At 41.0% G+C, this 20368-nt stretch overlaps 1 protein-coding gene across 4 annotated transcripts in view; it reads right to left on the bottom strand.

The window, feature by feature from the left end:
• Positions 1-998: 998 nt before the first annotated feature.
• pcdh19 (protocadherin 19) overlaps positions 999-20368 on the bottom strand; it is a 51830-nt gene continuing 32460 nt past the window's right edge. For all 4 annotated transcript variants that reach the window (XM_085433564.1, XM_085433566.1, XM_085433565.1 and 1 more), the window contains exon 5: positions 999-3715. In XM_085433564.1, coding sequence (XP_085289690.1) covers positions 3156-3715 — 560 coding nt within the window. In that variant the 3' untranslated portion in view covers positions 999-3155. The remainder of the gene's footprint in view (positions 3716-20368) is intronic.

Genomic DNA, 20368 nt, shown 5'->3' with positions numbered 1-20368 from the left:
AAACCTAAATAGAAAAGACGACCAGTGGTATGTCCACACATTTCAGACTAACTAGCAAAGAACCTATTTTAAATAGATTCTTTAGGTCATTTGTTTCTATCAAAAACTACTGCAAAAACAGAATTTCTTCTCATTTCTTCAGCTGAATCTATGAAAAATGCCAAAAATATCACAGTTTTACAAAAAGCTATTAGCTGAAAACTTGGCACATGTTGGCATGTCCAGTGTGTCCTTAAACCAACTGGGGAAACAGGGCAAGTGGATGACAAAAGAAGAAGTAGCAGGGCTAAAAAGTATCTACAGCAGTATCTGAGAGAGTGACACAGGCCCTGAGAAATGCATCTGGCTCTTCAGTCGAGAAGGGCCAGATGGTCTCGGAAATGGTCTCAGTGGAAGCGCGGCTGTCAAGAAGCCGTTCTTAAGAAAGGGAAACAGGAGAACAGGGCGCGGTACACGTACAGTGGAAGCTCTGTCATGGTATTGGGGATCTTGTCAAAATTGATGGAATTCTGAACATAAAGAAGTACTGTCAAATTTGGATCCACCATGCAATACCACCTGGAAAGTTTCTGATTGACAGTGGCTTCATTTTTCAGCATGACAATGATACTGAACACACTGCTGCCAGTGCAGTGAATGTATACCTGGATAGAAAAACACACAATGGAACACTATCAGTCACGGCCTGGCCTCAGAGCCTAGACCTCAACATTATTGAAGCGGTATGGTGTAATCTTGACACAGAAGGAAACAAAAGAAAAAACTATTCCCAAAGACGACCTAAAGAAGTAATGAGAAAGCTCAGCAAAATAAAAAAGGGGAAGTGGCTCAATCCTTTTGCACAGTACTATACTTGCAGCACTGTGATGGATAAAGTTCAGCTGAGAACTTCTTTCAGTACACAAAGACACAATGGTTGTTAAGAAGCAGTGGATTCAAATTTCAGTTCAACCCGAAATTTCACCGGTGTCGAGTAAAAACAAGAAAACAAAGCAGAGAACATTTAATAGTTTAATTATAAGCTGCTGTATACATTCAGTGATTATTCCGATTTTCATGTTGCCAGAAGCCATGGGTGAGACCAGCAAAACATTCAGCTACAGAGATCTAGTTTGTTGTATGCAATTTGTCCATTTTCATTCATATTTTTCCACATTGTACATAGTTTACTGCAAAGCAACATAAAACCACATTGCTGATGTGCAACACGGTTCTTCCAAGACCTTAGTTCCCTCTCGCATGATTCCACCCAGTCTGTTGTGTGGTGCTCATAGTAAGGGAGAGCCCTGCTTATGCCACTGTGGTCTCAACCTTAGCTTTGAGATCAGGAGAACACAGATGGTACAGGGTGACAGCAGTGCTGAGTAAAGCTAATCTGCACATCACAATGCCCTCATCTGAAGTTGGAAAAGTCTTTTTTTCCCCACGTGATTGGGCCATATAGGAAAGCCAACCTATTACACAGATAAAATAGGTGGAACCTCGTTGCAGCCTGGAGAACACTGGAAGCTGTTCTTCCTCCTTTGATACTGAGATGAAGCAACATCCTGCAATCATTAAGGTTGTGTTTGCATCTTTTTTGGTTTCTTTTGCTATCTCACTCTAAGCTCATTGAACTGACACACTAATGTTGGTGCTGAAATCGCTTTTTTTTTTTGTCGTTGTTGTTTTATGTAATTTTTTTTGTCTTTTTACATTTTCTGGTAGCCCACACAGAAACTGGATGGCACAAGAACTGACCAATAAGAAACTCTTTACAACAAGGTAGACTGCAAGTCAACAGTTGCCAGGGATCACACAGTAAACAAAAAAAAAATCCAAGTTTTGAACATAAACAACAAAAAAAAACCCCAAAACAAATCCGGTTCAATATAAAAGCAAAAGACAAATGAACGAAAAGCAAGTTAATTTCAAGTATAACTTACTGATAAAATAACTACACAGCATTAAATATTCTCATTATACATTTTAAATTATTTATAAAATATATTTTGGCATATATGTTTTTTTTTATTTTTGTGTTTGTGTAACAAACGCTACTGTAGCTTCAGTTGAACACCAATGTTTATTCATTTTTTTTCTCTTGAAACAAAACATTAAAGGGATTGTCACATAACAACAGGTTATTAAAAATGATAATAGTAAACCCTATACAGAGTTTCACATAGCAAGACATGAGTGACGATCCCTTCTATCCTAGCCCCATAGTCAAAAGTCAAAAAAAGTACAAGACCAAAGCACAAAGTTCTAATTTGTGCTCCACTGGCTACAATCAAGGTTGGGCACAGGAGATTTCAAAAGCAGAAAGTCTTTTTTTTGTTTCATACAACGCAATTTGATCACAAGTATCTGTCTGTCCCCACCTCCTGCAGTCAGAGCGGCTTGGCAGACAACGAGAGTTCAATCAGCTCCATCCGTGATAAAATATAAATACTGTAAGGACCTCACAGTCTGATGACACGAGGATGTCCTCAGGGACATGCAGAGAAAGTTTCTCTTATTTGTCAGGGACAGGAAGACATGAGACCGGGAGGCCTCACCTTCCTTCTCCTGAATGCACTGCAAACTTCTGAAGGAGTAAATTGATGATATTTTTGGATGAATCCTGTGTGTATTTGTTTTTGTTTATTACAGTGACAGAACTCTATACAAAGGAACAAAGAGCGATTTTGGCAGCTAAAACAGACTGCAAAACCAAAGAAGGCAAATATCAGTTCGTGATACAAAAGTAGTTCAAAAGGCATAACTGTACGTATGAACTGGCACCTCAGGTGTCCAAACATGTAAAGTCCTGCTTTGGGTCGAGGGCTGGAGAGCTCCACTGGCCGTGTCCATGCAGTCGGCAGTAACCTGCCTGTCCACTCATCGCAGGCTGATAGAAAGAAATCTGAACAAAAAGCAAACAAGGAAAAAGTACTGCGACTACAACGAAGCCACATCCACTACCTGGGCCTGAGCACACAACTAGCTGCAGCATACGTCAGTTTATCTTCAGCCCAGGCTGGTTTTTCAATTTTGTATACTGCAAATGGGTGTGTCTCTCTACTGCCACAGCCAGATTTTCTTCTGTGTATACACAGCTATTGCGGGGTATATATATGTGAGTTTACACTGGATGTGTGTATACATGTTGGTGTGTGTCACAGAGAAGCTTGCTAAAGCACAATGTCCTTCAGGCGCTTGCTGCTGGGGGATTCCTTGTCTCGGCCGTCGTGGAGAAGCGTGTTGATCTCCCTTACAGCCGGCTCACTGTCCTTCCCCTCCGGCTGCCGCAGCAGGCTGTGGTTGGCGATTCGCTCTGCGTCACGACATTTAAGCGTGTTGTAGGCAGATGACGGCTTGCACATTGGGCTCTTCAGGTGCACAGGGGAAGTGATGGGACTGGCCGCCTCCCGCCCATTGCCAGCTTCACGAACAGCCCCTCCATTGGCCTTGGGGCTACACACCTGAGACTCCTGAGTCCGCTTTCCCTTTATGTCTCCTCGTTCCACATCTTCAGACCCATCCTTGCCAAAGGTGGCAAAAGTCCTCTTTGTTGTGCCATCCTCATAGTGTGGCACGTCCACCGTGGTGGCCTCGATAGACAAAGCGATGACGTTGCGAGCGTGCTCGGGTGACTTGGCGCGTGCTGGGACTGTAACGCGAGGCATCCAGCAGCGGTCAGAGTGGCCTAGGATCCGACACTCATCCTGGCAGTGAAAGCCCTCACTGGGATCTGTGGGGAAATAAAGAGACAACCTAATTGTTATATTTGTTCTTAAAGTTAATTGATTTTCGTCTTTATTCTGATAATCCCCTCACGATTTAAGTATGTCAGAATTGACTTGAAAAACACATGAAAACTCAGTTAAGCATTACTAAATGATTTTTTTGCAATCTACATGAGCGCAATATTGCACTCCCTTTAACACTACTCCATGATAACTAGGGCTGGATGTTAGGGGCACGTCTAATATGCCAATTAAATTATGAATTGTTAAATCAAAAGTCCATTTGCAGCTGTTGTATAATTGAGTTTTCTGTAGCAACATTAGATGAAAGGCAGGTTTAAACATTGCAATCAGATATCTCACAAAGACACCAGACGAGTTGCGGTGCCGCTGCACGGTTCATATCTCTCTCCCTCTTTGTTTCTGTCATCTGGCGCCGGGTTATAAATATGTAATGATGTTTAACGCTGAAGTGAAAAAAAGATTTGTCTGAGTCTGTATAACTGCGTCTTCTGCATTTTGTTGTGTTGAGGGAAAAACATTTAAGAACATTTCTGCATCATTATAACAACAAAAGGAGCCGAAGTCTCTCAAACTCAAATGCTTTAATTCTTGTTTGTTCTTTAACAGTCCAAAGAGCAGTACTCAGAAATCTCATGTACACATAATTTTGTTTGTCCTCTGTCAATTTCATTTAGAAAATGTTCACGGTGTCACATTTCTAGCTTTAGCAGCAGAACGTTGATATTTTTTGGAAAATTTCAAACAAAACTCATTTTTCCTAAACCTCGATATGAAACCGAACCCCCCACCTGCTTCTTAGGAAGAAACCTGCCACACACATGCACAGTGACATATTTCTTTTCTCCCCTACTGCTTGTTTTACTCTAAGCAAGAGCCATCCTACTTTTCAGAGGCCCAAGGTGACAAGAAGGGATCGTGAGAGGGATTGCGATCGACCCAAATGCATACACTTACATCTGGCAATCGCAGCTTGACAGATCACCTAATTAAAATCACTAATGATCTGTTTTTCTCTCTTCTTTTCTGTACTCATGAGAGGCACCTCTGCTAAGGCCCCGGGGATCGATATTTAAAGACTGGAGACAGGCTTTTCAGGAGCAGATATGCCAGAGTTGTCTCTCATAAAGTATAATCTGATGAGACTGACAGATATGACCGGTTACCATGTCATGGAATAACTGAATGAGTATGTTAGGGATATCACGAGCTGTCTTAAAATTGTGAAGGAATCATCGCCTATGGGCACCGAAATCGCAAGCCATGAGTTACCAATGTCCATATGACAGAAGAGGATTTCTCTCATCATGTCTGTCTAATTGTGCACAGGCTGACATGCACTGACATGACATTCTCTCTCAAATGAATGTGGATGAAGAAATCCCGTTGTCTTTGAAGCATCTGAACTATACTTCACAGTAACAATTTAAGTACACACAATTTAATAATATGTAAAATGCATTTTTGAATTATTATCACCCAATACTATCCAAATTATACGTAACAGGCATAACGAGGCTGCTTTATTTAATTACCATACATTTAAGCTCATTTGATGAGGCCAAGAAGCAATAATGTGTGAAAACTGAATATTTCCCACTAGTTATAGTCCTGCATCTATGGAAATGACAATGAATGCTGATTGGTCCACGAAACTGCAATGGCAGCAATCAGGGAGACAAAAGGCATTGAGTTGGGGGTTTTGTTTAAACATTTCCAATCAGGATGTAATAATGCAATCACAACAGAAAGTAATTTTTTCCAGGTACCAAGAACATAATAGAGGATGATGAATAGAAAAATAAATAAACATAAAAAAGCACAATTTCAAAGCCTTTTTAACCCCGCGTAACTGCTTTACCTGTAACGGCACTTTAAAACGCATTTTTTTAAATATAAACTCGAAGAGGCAATGTAAAGATAATTGTTCACATGAGCATTTAGTGCTCTTATTGAAAACTTTTGTTTTACATTCATTCAAAAGTTGAGCTCTATATTTAGCAATCTGAAATCTCACCAAAATTCTTGTTTGGCATGTTTGACAAAGTAGATCTTTTGCTGCACTGATTAAAAATTTACAAGCATCTCGGTAATGAATTCAATTTCCTCTAAACACTTTGGCTTATTTCTATAGCCTAAAGCACTTTCTAAGGCGTGAAAAGCCTTGAGGCACAAAGAAACATACACAAGTTGTATGCTCTCTACTGCGCCGTGCGTGCAAATGCAGTGAATGCCATTTCTCTCCTTTCCTTTAGGGGTCTATGAGCGAGCAACTGGGTTGTAAATGACATTGTTATGAAAGCCAAGTGCTATTAACACTCACACATCCTGCCTTTCCTTGCAGCTTCATAAAACGCAGATGTTGCTCTAAAAGGCCCCAAAAACTGGAGGAGACAAAATTTAAATGAAAAAAGTGACAGGCCATCGACCTTTAACAAAACGTAATCTCCTCCCATTAAAAGATAAGAGAAAAACAAGCTTGTGTAAGGCAGGAGATGAATTAAAGGCCTTTACAGCACTGCTTAGATTTAGAAGTCAACAAGTACAGAATAGAAGACAGTAAAGGCCCTCCTGCTGTGCATGTGTATTCAAAGTTATCAGGAAAATAAGCTTGCCAATCAGCTCCAGGAACAGATTTAGAGTACGGAACAGAGAAGGATGTCATTGGGAGCATTTCCGATCCACAAAATTAATTACGAAGGGAGCTCCACCAGGAGGTACAGGCTGGGCTGCAGATTTTGTGTGTGTGTGTGTGTCTGATTTGTTCATTTAAAATATTGTGCAATATAATGGTAATAAAGTACAACTCTAATCATGTATCAAGATCACAACACTACTATTATATCAAACATGCTGCACTCTAATGTTGACTCCAAGGTAGTAGAAAGGACTTTATATATAGGATTGAAAATATGAAATTAAAAAAATAAAACATGTGCAAAAGCTAAAGTCTCCTGATAGGACTCCATGTTTTTTCTGTTTGTAGTTATAGCACCAATTTGCATCAACACAGGGTGAAAAACCCATGCTTCCTTCCATCTCATCTTGCATCTGTTACCTGCCGGCAGCCGATTCTGTCCTGTCTATTTGACTCAATCAGATGAAGGTGTCTGAACTTCAGCTTACAGCAGACAGATCTTCAGTTTCAGCGAGGGAATCCCACATCCTGACAAGCTCGTTGCTCAGTTTACCCTTGTGCACTGCGTATAATGATCCCTTCATGTTATGCAGCTGCAGGTGCTATTTGTTTGTTGCTAATGTAGCAAGAAAAGAAGAATCAGCAAAAAGACTAAAATCCACTGACACAAAAGGGAAGGGATGCGTTCACTGAGCGAGACGCCTCCCCGTATAATTCCCTGAGCTTTCGCCAGCTATTCTGCGTCCTGTTTGCCTGACTCGGAAAACGCAAACGCTTATCCCTCCAAAAGTAGCGCACACAGCCTGAAGGTAGAAAATAATGATGTAATCCTGTAAAATCAGCGGCAAAACAGAGAATACCAGTTTGGAGGGGCAGAGACAGGGTTGAGTAGATATGAACCAGATTCAGGTGACAAAATCATAATTCTGTATGTCTTAGTTTGACTACCACAAGACAACTGGGAACTGCAGTATGACACGATGCAGTCAGTTTGGTTTTACAGGATGATAAACCCTAAAAAGAATTATGAACAGCAGTGCAGGAACAGCAGTACGGTATGATAAATCATCTTACTAAGAGTGCCACTTGTGGCTTAAACTACTTTTGTTTGTACTTCCTCTATATGTGACATTTTTGATGCAGAAGAAACAATGCATTTCAACTGATGGTCTTATGAAAACAGATGCTACTCAACAGACATCCAGACAGCATCACAGCTTCCTGTGATGGAACTGTTATGAAAGGAAATAATGTAGACTAATTTAAACCTCGCTATGCTTTACTTATGGCCTCCACAGACTTTACCAATTCCCTTTGATTTCTTTTGCTTGTTTTTCTGTTGTTACCTTATTGTCTTTGATATTAATCCCCATTAAATATTCAGTAACAACGCTACCAAATAGTCTGAAAAGATCAAACAGCACACAACAACACTGCCATTATGCTACGTGCCCCTTTTCATTGGTTGGGAGTACAGGTGTAAAATCCAAAAATCGACTCATAAGTTATAAACACGGTCGAAGGCCTAAGGAGTCAAAATTTCTTGTCGTGTGTGTGTGTTTTCATTTAAAGCTTTTCATTTGCAGCTAAAATGTCCACTTTTCTGGTCTCATCTTGGTATGCCACAGTATCTTTAACAATGAGAGGGCTGTTTTCTAATTGCTACTCCATATTAATTTTCCATCCTGGCAGTCACATGGCAAAGCATGATTAAATCTAAATTGTTACTACAGAGTCTTGATGGAGCCTGTAATGCAAAAGCTGATGAAAGCGTCACAAGGGAGAGAAAAAATACTGCACGAACAGAAAAGACGGTGCCTGTCTGTGGTTGGTTAGAGTTCAAAATATGCTCAAGAACTAACAGGTTTGGTCCTCTCCGATCCTAACACAACAAATAGAGCTTAACATCTAGTCTGTCCTAACTACAGCAAAGGACAGTTCTACGGCCAGCTGAGGCTGAGGCTTGGCCAAGCAGCCTCCTACACTACTCACAAGGGAGAGTCCAAGCACTGCTGTCATCCCAGCCAGCCAATTCAGTCTGTGGGCCATAAATCAGCCTTGAGGCTTGGCTCCTGCGGGAGCAGCAAGATGGAGTGTGATGGTCTTGTTTTTACAAACAGTAGAGGGGCACCCTTACTGCGCCACGTAAGCCATCATTCTCTGCACAGCATCGAGTCCTCTCCTTCTCCCTACAGCATCTGGTTCAGTCACATCAAGCTATCCCCCCCACCCCCCGAAACGTCTAATTCATCCCTCACAGCTCCCTGCACAAGGCCATCCTTTATGCGTCCCCTCCTTTTGTCTTGCTCCTTCATCTAATCAGTTCTACTGTCTCATATACGTTGATGTAATTAAATGAATCCTTCACCCAAAAACCTTCTCTAATTTCTGCCTATCTGTTCAGAATTCCTTCAGTTCTGCCGGTCAAATATTAATTGTCAAGAAAATTAGACACACTGTGTGGCCTCGTTAGTACTGTCTTATGACTGTTAAAGCCGGGGGTTCATAGGGCCGTCGTTCTATTTCTGAGCATTAGTAGCAGTCAATTTATCAAGAACACATTCACTGCCTAATACATCCCGCGCTGCACTGAGTGTCTGACAGCTTGTCACTACTACCAGGCCTACTTATGTCTTTCCGAAAACCTGATGTAAGATGGCAAGTTAACTTCATTTTGAGCCAGTCTTACGCTTTCTGTTCTTTGGAAATGCTTGTCAATAATTGTTCTAAATGCTAGCAACAGTACGTGCCAAATTCTGCAAATTTTTACTTCCACCGTATGCTCGCTTCCCTTGCTGCTGGCCCATCCAGCAACGCTAGAGCTTTCTATAATGGGTCTGGGTATAAAGAATGAATTTCCAAAGTGGTGTTGACAAACAATGCACTTGCCTCTAAATTGGTACAAACGGCATCTGTTTAACAGCTGTGTAACAGCAGCGGGATGAAAAAAGTGATCGCTATGCTGTTTTATAAATCACTATGTCATCGCAGAGCAGTGTTTTGTTCAAAAGCAGGACCACTAGCCAATGGACTGCTTGATGTAGTGGAAACGATGTGAACTGGTTGTCATTATGACATACGTGGGTGGGCTGGTTTCCATTGTCTCACCTTATTGTGGCCTACTCCTACCATAGCTGGCTCCTAGAGGTTGCAGTGTCTCAGGAACAGTTTTAAAGGCTCTAAAAGTATTACCCTCGGCTCGGGTCATGACATAAAGAACATTTGAAGGGGCATGATTTACAGTGTTCAGGTCTTGTTTGAACAGACATCAGAATTTATGCCCTGGTTTTCATATAGTACATCAGCCAGTGACCATTTAACTCTCTCCACAGGCACTCTGGACTAGATTTAACCCAGACAGAAGCGCATAAAGAGCTAAGCCCAGTTGTACACAGCTGTACTGTGTTAAAGAGGCAGTAAAAAGGTTCTTAACACAGGCTCCATCACCAGAACAATACACTTACATGTTCACAGAATTCCATAAAAATAAGGCCAGGATCGTGTCTGGCAGAAAAGTACCCCACGCTTCAGCCACAGTGCCAATTCATACAACATGTGATGACACTAAGTGGACACTAAAATTCATATCATTATGATATCCATATCCCACAATTATTCTGTTCAGGTTTTGCTGTTGTAATCAAACCACCATCCTTAGGGCTAATTGGCATTATTGTTAAAGAACTATATAAATAAATAAATAAATAAATACAGCACTTGGACTTTAAAATTCCAGTTGCATTTCAGATACTGAAAGGTTACTGAAAGCAGATTGGATTTTAATTATATATTTCCCTAATTCTGTACAGTGAATAGACGATAAAAAAATCTGTACTGTACACGTGGTTCTTCTTCTGCGAGATAATGATGCCAACTGCAACACTGTCATAGGAAAAAAGAAATCAGCTTAATAACTTTACTGAACTAAATTGGATAATTTTGTGGACATATAACTTTCCTGAGGAAAAAAAACAGAAAAACTAATCAGGGATATAATTTGGTGATGAATTTCATCAGATAAATTTCATCTCTGGATTGGAAGTGTTTTAAATGGATGATTATTTTAAAATATATAATATGCAATTAAAGTCGAAATTAATCTTAAACTTGGGCTCATCTCATTCACATAATTTGATGTATTTCCAATTGAAAAAGCATTTGGTGGCAGGGGGGAGCTCATGCATGAAGGAATCTTTCAAAGGTGCCAGCAACAAAACTGCAGTTTTCCTAATTGGAAAAGCACTGTAAAGCATTTAAAAAGCTTTGCTTTATTATTACCATATTTTTCTATTATCAAGACAAATTGTAAGAATTGTTAGTGTGTACTATTCTCAGTTCTCTTGGATCCCGACTTTCAAAAAGCAGGTAGCATGTTTCAGAATTACAATATTTGCGTTTGGTTTTTTTAACCTACAAACAAGAAGCAACACAATCCCAATGAGTGATTTAAAGATCTCTTTGTAAAGCGACTGCATCGGCAAGTGTATGCATTTAAATAGAGTGTTTTACCATGACGTGATGCACTTTGCAAAAATCGCACGGTGAATTTTGGCCTTGTAAAGTCTGAGCAGCTAAATTGCCCTTCTAATGACGAGCTTCAAATTAACCTGTACTCAGGCGCTGAATGCCCCCAACAACAATATAATACGCCCCTCAAACTCAGCACAGCAGGCTGCCGGCGTCCCTGTTGCAAACTGCCCACTCCACAATGCCAGCCAGCCAGACCGCCTGCCTGCCTGCCTCTGTCTGCTTGGCTCGTTTCCCCTACAATGCATCTGCAGAGGACATCTTTAAATACACTGGAACAAATGCAGCATTTCTGTGTTTAAGCTTGACCGAGCTAGCGAGCTAATTTGCTCCTAAACCCTTGAGTCTGGGAGAAGCAAAGGGGCACACTCTTAAATTACATCAATGAATGGGGTTGGAGCATAGATGAAAGCTACTGTACGTGGTGAGTGGGGATGGAGAGAAAAAGAGCCGGAGAGTCGGCTTAAGGATAGAAGCACTATGGACTATTGTTATATTTTGTCCAATCTGTAAGGTAAAAACAGATGTCACTGCGATCTATGGCTGACAATTAAATATTCTTCAAGGAAACCAAAATATAAGTCTAATAAAAAAGTAATGGTTCCACATAAGAGAAAAGATAAAGCGCTAATGTCAAGGTAATAGCACACTGCAACACAGAAAACATTGCTTTGAGTGCTATGGGGCTTTTAGTGAATAGGAAGTCCAATTCATTGCTTTATTCACAAATATCAAGGATTCTAACTCTATTTTTATTTATTTATTATTCTTATTCTTGGTGCAAACATTTCTCACAGTGAGAAAAGATTACTTTTTCACCTCTTAAGTGTTATTTCTTTTAGCCATCTGAAATGCCCACTTGTATCCAAACAACTGGGGATGGCACACCGGGCAGAAAACCAATATCTTGGATTTCCTCTCCCTCTGTGAGCTTCTGCTTTGCCTCAAAAGACTGGCCTTACATAATTAATATAAAGTGAACTTGACTGAATGTGAAGCCACATTATGCTAGCCAGGACTGTTTTATATTCCATTTTATCTTGTCATAGAAGTACCAGCATGACTCCTGCTCTCTCGTGTTCTTGTGTTTTCAAATTTTTCCTTCCTTTAAAAAAAAAAGGAAGAAAGAAAAGAAACACATTTTGCAAAATAGGACAGTATGCGTTATGGGCAGGTTATTAATACAGTAAGAGGAGGTGGGTCACCACGGAGAAAAGCGGGTCACGGCTTGGGAAAAAAAACAAATGAAAAAAATAATTACACAGTTTTCTCCACCTGAATAGTCAACATCACTTAGCAGCAAATAAAAGAAATCAGACAAACACAGCAAGGTCTCCACTGTGTTGAGATGCATTAGATTTCCACCTACTGGGTAGAAGAAATGCACGAAGGAGGCCTTCCAACACTTTCTAATGCTCTTCCATTTCTCTGTCACAAAGGCCAATCTGTTTGGCATCTGGGAGGCATTCTGATCCTCTCCCAGGTTCTCCATTATCCACCGCAGTGAGCTTTGCACCATGATACCACTTAATATAAGACAGTCAGAACCAATGTCTGTAGCATTAGCCACCCACCCAGTGCTACACTGTATAGAGGAGTGACACTGGTGAGGCTACAGCTTGTATCTAAGACACAGATCGAAATGGAGGTGGAAGACTGGCCTGAAGAAAAGAGAAAGAGCTAATAAGCACATCTTTTCTGATTTAAGGAACATGACTATAGCATACATAAGGATGATAGCAGGGGCCTGACACAGTGCTAGTAATTGGATTTCTCAGCCCCTGTGCCCACTCGTGATAACATGCTGAGCTGTGACATGAAAAGTCCTTATGTGTGGCAAGAGAGCAAGGTGCAGCAGAGTGGAAGTGACAGGTGTCAAAGATCCAATTCCCCTGCTCCTCTCCATCTTTGAGTTCCTTTTCTCTAGAGACAGCTGAGGAACAACTTGCCCTGTGGTAAAGCCAAACACAAGCTTGACATTCAGTTGCAAATCCAAGGTAGTTAAACCTATGTAAAGTGGAACAGAGGGGGAGGAGGGGGAGGAAGGGTGGTATTAGTGGGGGGTCTCTAAGCACTGTGGGTATAAGAGGTCATGGCCTGATTGCTTGCTTTATTTATTTTCTGATGCTGATGTGAGCTGAATACAGACGAGCACTGGATTTCTAAGATGAGCTGGAGAACACACAAAGGAGCCTGAGACCCCCCGCTGCATCTCGGGGGGTCGTGCAGGATACGGCCGCGGTCCCCTCGCTGTCCTCTCCGTGCATTTGGAACTCATCCTTAACGAGGACTGCACGAGAAGAGGCACATCATTAAAAAAAGCCATTCTGGGACATTCCTGTCCGCCACGTAACAACCGACCTCTCTCATTATCTTTTATCCTCCCCTTTAAAGAGGTGGGGTACAGAGTGGTATAAAAACTCAAATTTGGCTGCCAAGATGCAGCGAATTCTCTCTCTCGTTCAATTATACATAAAAGGAACAACATAAAAAAACCTCCTGGAATTTATCACAAGCATTTTTCTTTATATTATAAACCCTATCTCTGAAACTAAGCAGATTAATGTTAACAGTTACTCCAGTATTTACATGTTTCGCGCTAACCTGATTTTACATAATATACTAATGTGAAATGATAATTAGGTTAATGCCCAGAAAGATATGTGGTAGCCTTAAGCAAATATCTTATTAGCGGCATAATACCAAAATAGAGGGCCTTTGTGAATATTCTTTTTTTAATGCTGATAAATTTACTTAATTTGATTATCCACCACCGCCAGATACACCACAACGGAGAAACACCGCTCTGAGTCAGTTCAGTTCTTGACCTTTCTCACCAGTGAACTAAGTCCAAGCAGAGTGAATCCAGGGTGTGCATGCCAGAGTAGCTCAGATTAAATTCAATGTGATGTTCAGGTTATGTGCTCTAAAATCTGATCCTCACTCAGCGCAGAAGACCCCTTTAAGATAAGCAGTAATATATGCTTTTTTAATCTGAACGACTAAAATTACTAAGGTGCGCATTAATTCACTAAGTCAGAAATAAACAGAGCACAGAGGATTATGAAGACGTGTCGAAAGACAAAATGCCTGCAAGGCATTGTGGAACCTGGTGGCCAAGAACGGGCTGGGGGATGCTATCTGCATCCACACATATCTCAGCAGCTTCCCCCTCTCCATTACTCTGATCTCCCTCTTTCATCAATAGTTTATATTCTGGGCTACTAGCAGCCGCACAGTACCTACCACTGTTGAGGCTGACTCAAAATGTTCAATTACAACACACTGAGCTCATCTCTGCAAGGTCATCTCAGGGACAGAGAGGGGAACACTGACACTAATTGGTAAATGAAAGATAGTAATGATAGTGCTGGTTTTCTATGACTTCCCTTTAACCTCTGCTTAACTACTTTTAGAGTACAAATCCAGTGCGCACAAGCTTCCGTGTTGTTTTACAGCATATGCAAAGTCTCGAGAAGAGAAATCCTGCATTTCTAAAAGTAAAATGTTACAGAATAAATCATTCTCGCTGAATATACATGAGGAGAGCAAACTATGGAAATATTATGGCACTCTGCCTGAGGTAGTAACCTTTTTGTTGCCACGACGGAGAAGGACGACATAACTTTACATATTACCGCTACATATTCCATCTGAGCTATAATGTTGTCAGGAGAAAGAAGGTGATGAGAACTAAGATAAAAATCAGGATGGAGAAGACAAAGGCATCGGGGGTAGACAGTGAAACGAAAGGAAAAATAAAACAGATGAAATCTCAAATGGATTAAGGAGGATGGGAGTGCTGTGTTTTTTTCCCACAGAAAGGAAGTAATAGGGGTTAAAAAAAGAAATGCACATCGCTGCAGCACAGGAGACCCCCCCCTCTCTCTCTTCCTCCCTTACCCCAGCTGCAGTGATAAATGTCTCTTTGTATTCTGGACAGAAAACTGCAGGCTACAATGTACTTGTCAAAAGACAGCTGATTTTCCCCTTAAACAGAGCAGAATATATTCTTAATCTTTCCTTTCACACGGGGAGAAGATAAAAGAAAGGCCTCGTGCCAAGACACTTAAAGCCCAGGAAATCTCCCTCCATTCACTACACGTTTGTGTGGCGCGCAGTTATGAATGTGTTCCTGTGTGTACAATATACGTGTTTGCAGCAGCAGGTGTAGATATAGCATGTGCAACTGCATGCTGTTTGTACTTTTCCTAAATTTCTCAGCATCCTTAATCCCCGCAGTGAAGCCATAGTTCCACTATGAGGGCTCCTAAATGGAAGTCAGTGCTACAGGTAATGGAGCTGATTATAGCTATCTGGGCTGTGGGCCAGCTGCCAGACTCTGCCCTGCCTGGAGGGAGCACAGGCCGCCTGGTGTCTGATATCCTGGGATCCCTGTAATACAAGCCTTGCTTTGGCAGTCACTCTGTGACTATCCTGCCCACTTCCAGCCACACATCAAGGCTCCTTTGAGTTTGTCTATGTGTATAGTATGTCCTCATCAGGCTGTTTACTCAACAAAGTATCAGACTGGAGTCGTACAATTTCAGCAGCAAAGCTGTGGTAAGTCATGCTTTCAAAGGACTCTTGTGGGCTCGTGATAGGACCTCATGTTGTCAACAGAGGATCAGGCTCTGCTGCAGAATTATAGTATCAGCTGTTTTCTAAACAAAGTGTAGAATGCTTCTGGTGGCGAACTTACTCAAACAAACTGCATTCCCGACACAACACACAACAATGGCTAATCAGCTGGGAATGCATCCCCCCCCAACATAAACCTTTCAGCTGACCAGCAGCCAGTAGGGTTAACACAGTAATCCCCCGCCCTTATTTCCACTAAATTTCACAATAAGGATATTTACCGCAGTGCTGGGCATCAAGTGTTAAAACATGGTATGCTAGTCCCATTAATTTATCGTTGCAGGTGGGACAGCACGGTGCAACAGGTCCTTACATTTAAGTAAATGAAAAAAACATCAGTGATCACAACAAAAGACTATAAATGCTTAAAGTCCCTTAAGTATAAAACATACTCTGTAATACTATGAGTGGTATAAACGGAGGTCCACTTCTATTTTATGACATGACAGCGCCATGATTAAGACTTGGTTAATCAAAAATGTGACTTGTGACAAATGCCTTGGTATTTCTTTGTGATGCTCTTTGTGATCTTTGTCTTGAAAGGTGCTGTAGAAATAAACTTTTACTTTACTTTACTAGGGGAGGTTTAGTCATGAAATCCCTGGGGGGCACTTTGTCGTAATGTCTTTACGTGTACCACAACAATCTTTTGGAATTTTTTAAAAAAAAGGCCTCTTTGTTAAATATTGATATTAACAGCTCTACTCTCTACAGATTTTGCTGCTCTAAATAAAATCGCTTATTTTCCTGACAAATTTCCATAACATCTCGAGAGCTTTGTCCGCGGTCAGTTGTTGAAATGTCACCGTCGCCCTTGTGAAGAAGTGACAATAACTTTTACTTTGCAGGTAACAAAAACACGCAGCAACCATGGAAATTGGAAACTGAGTACATTTAAAGGAGATGTAAATGAGTGCATTTCAAGGAGAAATTACATTTTGCATTTGCTGCATTATACTGTGGCGGGGGTTGTGGGTGAAACGTGCAAATAGGGCTCTTTGTTTTGCTGAGTCGACTTTACGTGAAAATAAGGTGAGATAGTGATCTCCCAACCCCTCGGGAGAAAATCACAAAAACGTGTCAAAATAAAGATACAACAATAAGCTAAAACATCAAAAAAGCTCCAAAGCCCTCTGTTTTTATGTAAAAATTAAATGCCTTTATTCTCAAGGCCTTAGAGGGTTTTTTTTATTTTAGCTCATGTGCCCCTTACAAAGAGCACCACAAATGGATGTTTTTTAAATCCAGGAAGGATTCAATTCAATTCTGAAGATACTGAAAAAGATAAATGAAAAAAAGGGTGTTATCTTAATTTTTAATATCATTATTACATCGTAGAAACAACAAAAAGTGAAGTAATGAGCGGCGTGCTGATGTCACCCTCCAGAAAGATCGAAGGTGTAAAATGTTTTAATTCTAGTTATATAATTACAAAATGATTCATCGTACTTAATAACATCAAATCGATCAATTGGCAATTGATTTTTTACAATTTCATTTTAGCACAAATGAGGCTGCAGTTGTTTAGTCATACAGCCCCTGTTTTAACACCGTGTTTAAAATGGCTTGCGGTGCAGGAGAGGTTATGGCATGTGGTGATCTCAGAGAATTATAAGGACAATATCGCGGCTGTAAAAATGGCTGCTGCCTCGGTTCCTCAAACGAGGACCAGAATCAGTCAGAGCCACAAAAAAGCAGGTAGACTGGAGACACGCACACCACAGCTCGGCATCTTGCAATTCACTCTATTTCCCCCAAACCTCTAGTATTTCACTCTTGTGCCATCTCTTTATCTTTCTCCCTCCTCTCCCTCTCTCTCGTTCCCATTCTTTCCCTGATTAACCTTTAAAGACACACACTTGCAGCCTCACACACACTCAACACGCTGTGCACACACTCTCGAACAGGTTTAAAATTCAGGTACTCTCTCCTCTCTCTTTATTACACACTCGGCCCCCATCAACTTCTGCACATTACCTGTTCTTAATCTCCCTCCCTCTGTCTGGGATCATCCTGATCCCCCTGTTTTCCCATCTGCTGTCGATTGGGGCCCAGCTTTGCTAGGTGTTCAACAAACTTGGTTTCTGCGGAGATTATTAACACACCTAGCATGCCACAGCATCATGAATAAGCAATGGAGATCCGGAGCCCTATTTTCTCTCTGCCTCTGTGTTTCCTCCCTCTCTCTCCCCCCTCTCTCTCTTGCCCTGCCGCGTTGTGAACTGAATGCCAGGATTGTCTAGAAAATGAGCTGTCAGTGGAGGGCCTGCAATGAGATACATCAGGCTCATTGTGAGCCCTAGAAAATAATGAACTATTCCCATTTCTCTCTCTGATATGTTCAATACGCTATCCATGACAAGTGCAAAGAGATAAACAGTCCCCTCTTGAGCTGATTAAATACACTGGGTATATTCAGGAGAGCTTTGGCAGAGTGTAGGTTCAGGGGATGCCATTATAGAATTATAACATTACTATATGTTTGCAGTTGATGGTGGAAATTAAGATCCTTTGCATGCCCTTTTTGTGTGTGTCTGCAGTAGCTGAGAAAGAGCAGCTAGAGGTAATGTTGCTCGCAGAAATTTAACAAAAAGCACCACGTTTTCTTAAATTCCTCTTTGGGTGTCTTTGCTGTTTGTATATAAATTGTTGGAGTGGTTTAGGCCTCAGGATTTCTTTTAAATTAGAGGACAAATAAGAGCAGTGTTTTCAGTACAGATTTAGACTCTTCTTCACAGTGTGACACAGAAAGAAAATCCTCAGACCTTTTTTTAACAACACGCAAAAATTAGGCAGCTGTTTTACATTATTAGGTGTAATTTCAATGTGACAGAGCCAAGACTTCACAGTCACCGAATTTTATTCAGCGACGTAAACAAGATTAAAAAAAAAATAGAAAGAAATTGAAGCCCAGACGGACACAGCATGAAATTACATCTTTTTTCTTTAATTCTCCGCAGCTCGGAGGCAAAAATCTACATCCAGGTTGTTCATTACAGAGTTCACTACACCTGCTTGCAAGCACTCTCTGGTGTGCTTGAGCATGCAGTGTGTTTGTACTCTATCTTCCTTAATGCTTGTAATGCTCTGAGCTCTTTGTCACTGTCAGCCATTTTACCTCCACTGGTTCCACATTAGATTAGACAAATCCAAATCAAAATGGATGGTCCCAGCATAGAGTTTATATGTTAATCTGATCGTAAAGTATCATAACGCAACACGTGTCATTGCCAGCCTGAATTACAACAAGGATTTTGATGCTTAATTCAATCAAATGTTGTTTGAGAATCAGTCAAACCCTCTAGCACGTTACCTCTGAGTGAGAGAAAGGGAAAAAAATCATTCCCACCTGTCACAGAGATTGTTTCTTCTTTTCCTCTTTTTATTTTCTCTCGCTAAGACTGCTTACTAGACTCTCAGCTCATCTCTCAATCTCTGTCTCCCTCACACACAGACTCTGGCTCGCTCTCCCCTTCTCGTGTTGTCAGCACAGCCCTGTTCCTGTTGCCTTCCTGATTCTGACACCTGTCAGCATTTTCGTTAGTAGATCAGAGAACTGCAAACTAGAAATGTTCCCGTGGTGAATTTAGGGCAAGTTTGCAGCAGGAACATGTGAGATGCCTTTACTCTTTCTTTAATTCAACAGGGAAAGGGAACTGCTTGACTGGCACAAAGTTGGGAGATGTGGGCTGGAGATGTTTGCAGTCAGTAGATGGAAACAGAAGAGAAAATAAAGATGGAGAGACATATGGAGGGAGAGAGAAAAAGCGAAAGAAAATCAATTAGGAACAGTGAAACCCTGTGGATCTGCTGATGGAAGAAGGGAATACGGAGAATTTTGCAGCCCACGGAGGGGGCTTCCATTCCTGGGTTCCAGCTTCAGGCACACCCCCACAGGGAGCTAACAGATAGATGAGAGATATTCTCTGGAGGTGGAGGCCAAGAAATAAAAGAGGCCTGTTCCCTGCTCTGGCTAATTGAGCAGTCTTAGATCCCTTTGAGTTTAATAAGCCAAGAGAAAGTGATTTTATTTGAAGAACACTTACACGTTGACCTGGATACAATTCCAAAAGTGAGATCACAAAAATCTAAAGCCACAGATCGGACACTGTAAAATGACATCGTGCCCCCACCATTCCCCCCCGCAGAGATAACTCGAGCGATTTAGCGTTACATGAATCTTAATCCTTGAAATCCACGGCTCATCCATATCCATGTGAATTAAAATGTGAGCTATGACAATCAAAGGATGTCAAAAAAATAGATTAAGCCCCCTCTGTCACAGCTCCTTTAGAGTCGTCTCCTTTGCTTCTCCCTTGACACTAATAGTTCTACAGAGCTAAAGCTAGCATGTCGCACATTTCAACCAAATCCCCCCAACTTCACAGACATGCCTATAAAGATAACGAAGAATTCATTTTATATAGCTGCTCTTCTCAATTTATAGTTGCAGCGATATCATTCATTTCTATTCTGTTGGCAGATACGAGGGGGGCCATTACATGTTAAAGATATCTCTTCCTTTATAGATTTTAAGAGATTTAATGTAATTTGTTCTTCAGATACTTCCTTAATCTAATCCACTGGGTAAGGATAGTTAAGGTCAGGTTTTCAAAAAGAGTACATACACACGTCTTTTTAGATTCTTGGCAGCGATTCAGCAAATTCACTCAGATTTAAGTCGAAAGTCTCTTCACAAGCACTTTGCTCAAAGTTACCTTGGTATTTGCTCGTGCAGGAACAATGAATAATGTTGTTGAAAAGGCATTACTGACAAAAAAGGCATACAACAGATGGACAAAAGCCAAATATGAAACTCCTAAATTGCTTT

This window comes from Copadichromis virginalis, linkage group LG2 (assembly GCF_057382275.1).
Source record: "Copadichromis virginalis isolate Kocher_CV1m ecotype Utaka linkage group LG2, C_Virginalis_male_GT1.1, whole genome shotgun sequence".
In the NCBI taxonomy this organism is placed as follows: domain Eukaryota; kingdom Metazoa; phylum Chordata; class Actinopteri; order Cichliformes; family Cichlidae; genus Copadichromis; species Copadichromis virginalis.
The sequence above is the reverse complement of the archived record's forward strand: the minus strand, read 5'-3'. Positions and strand labels throughout refer to the sequence as shown.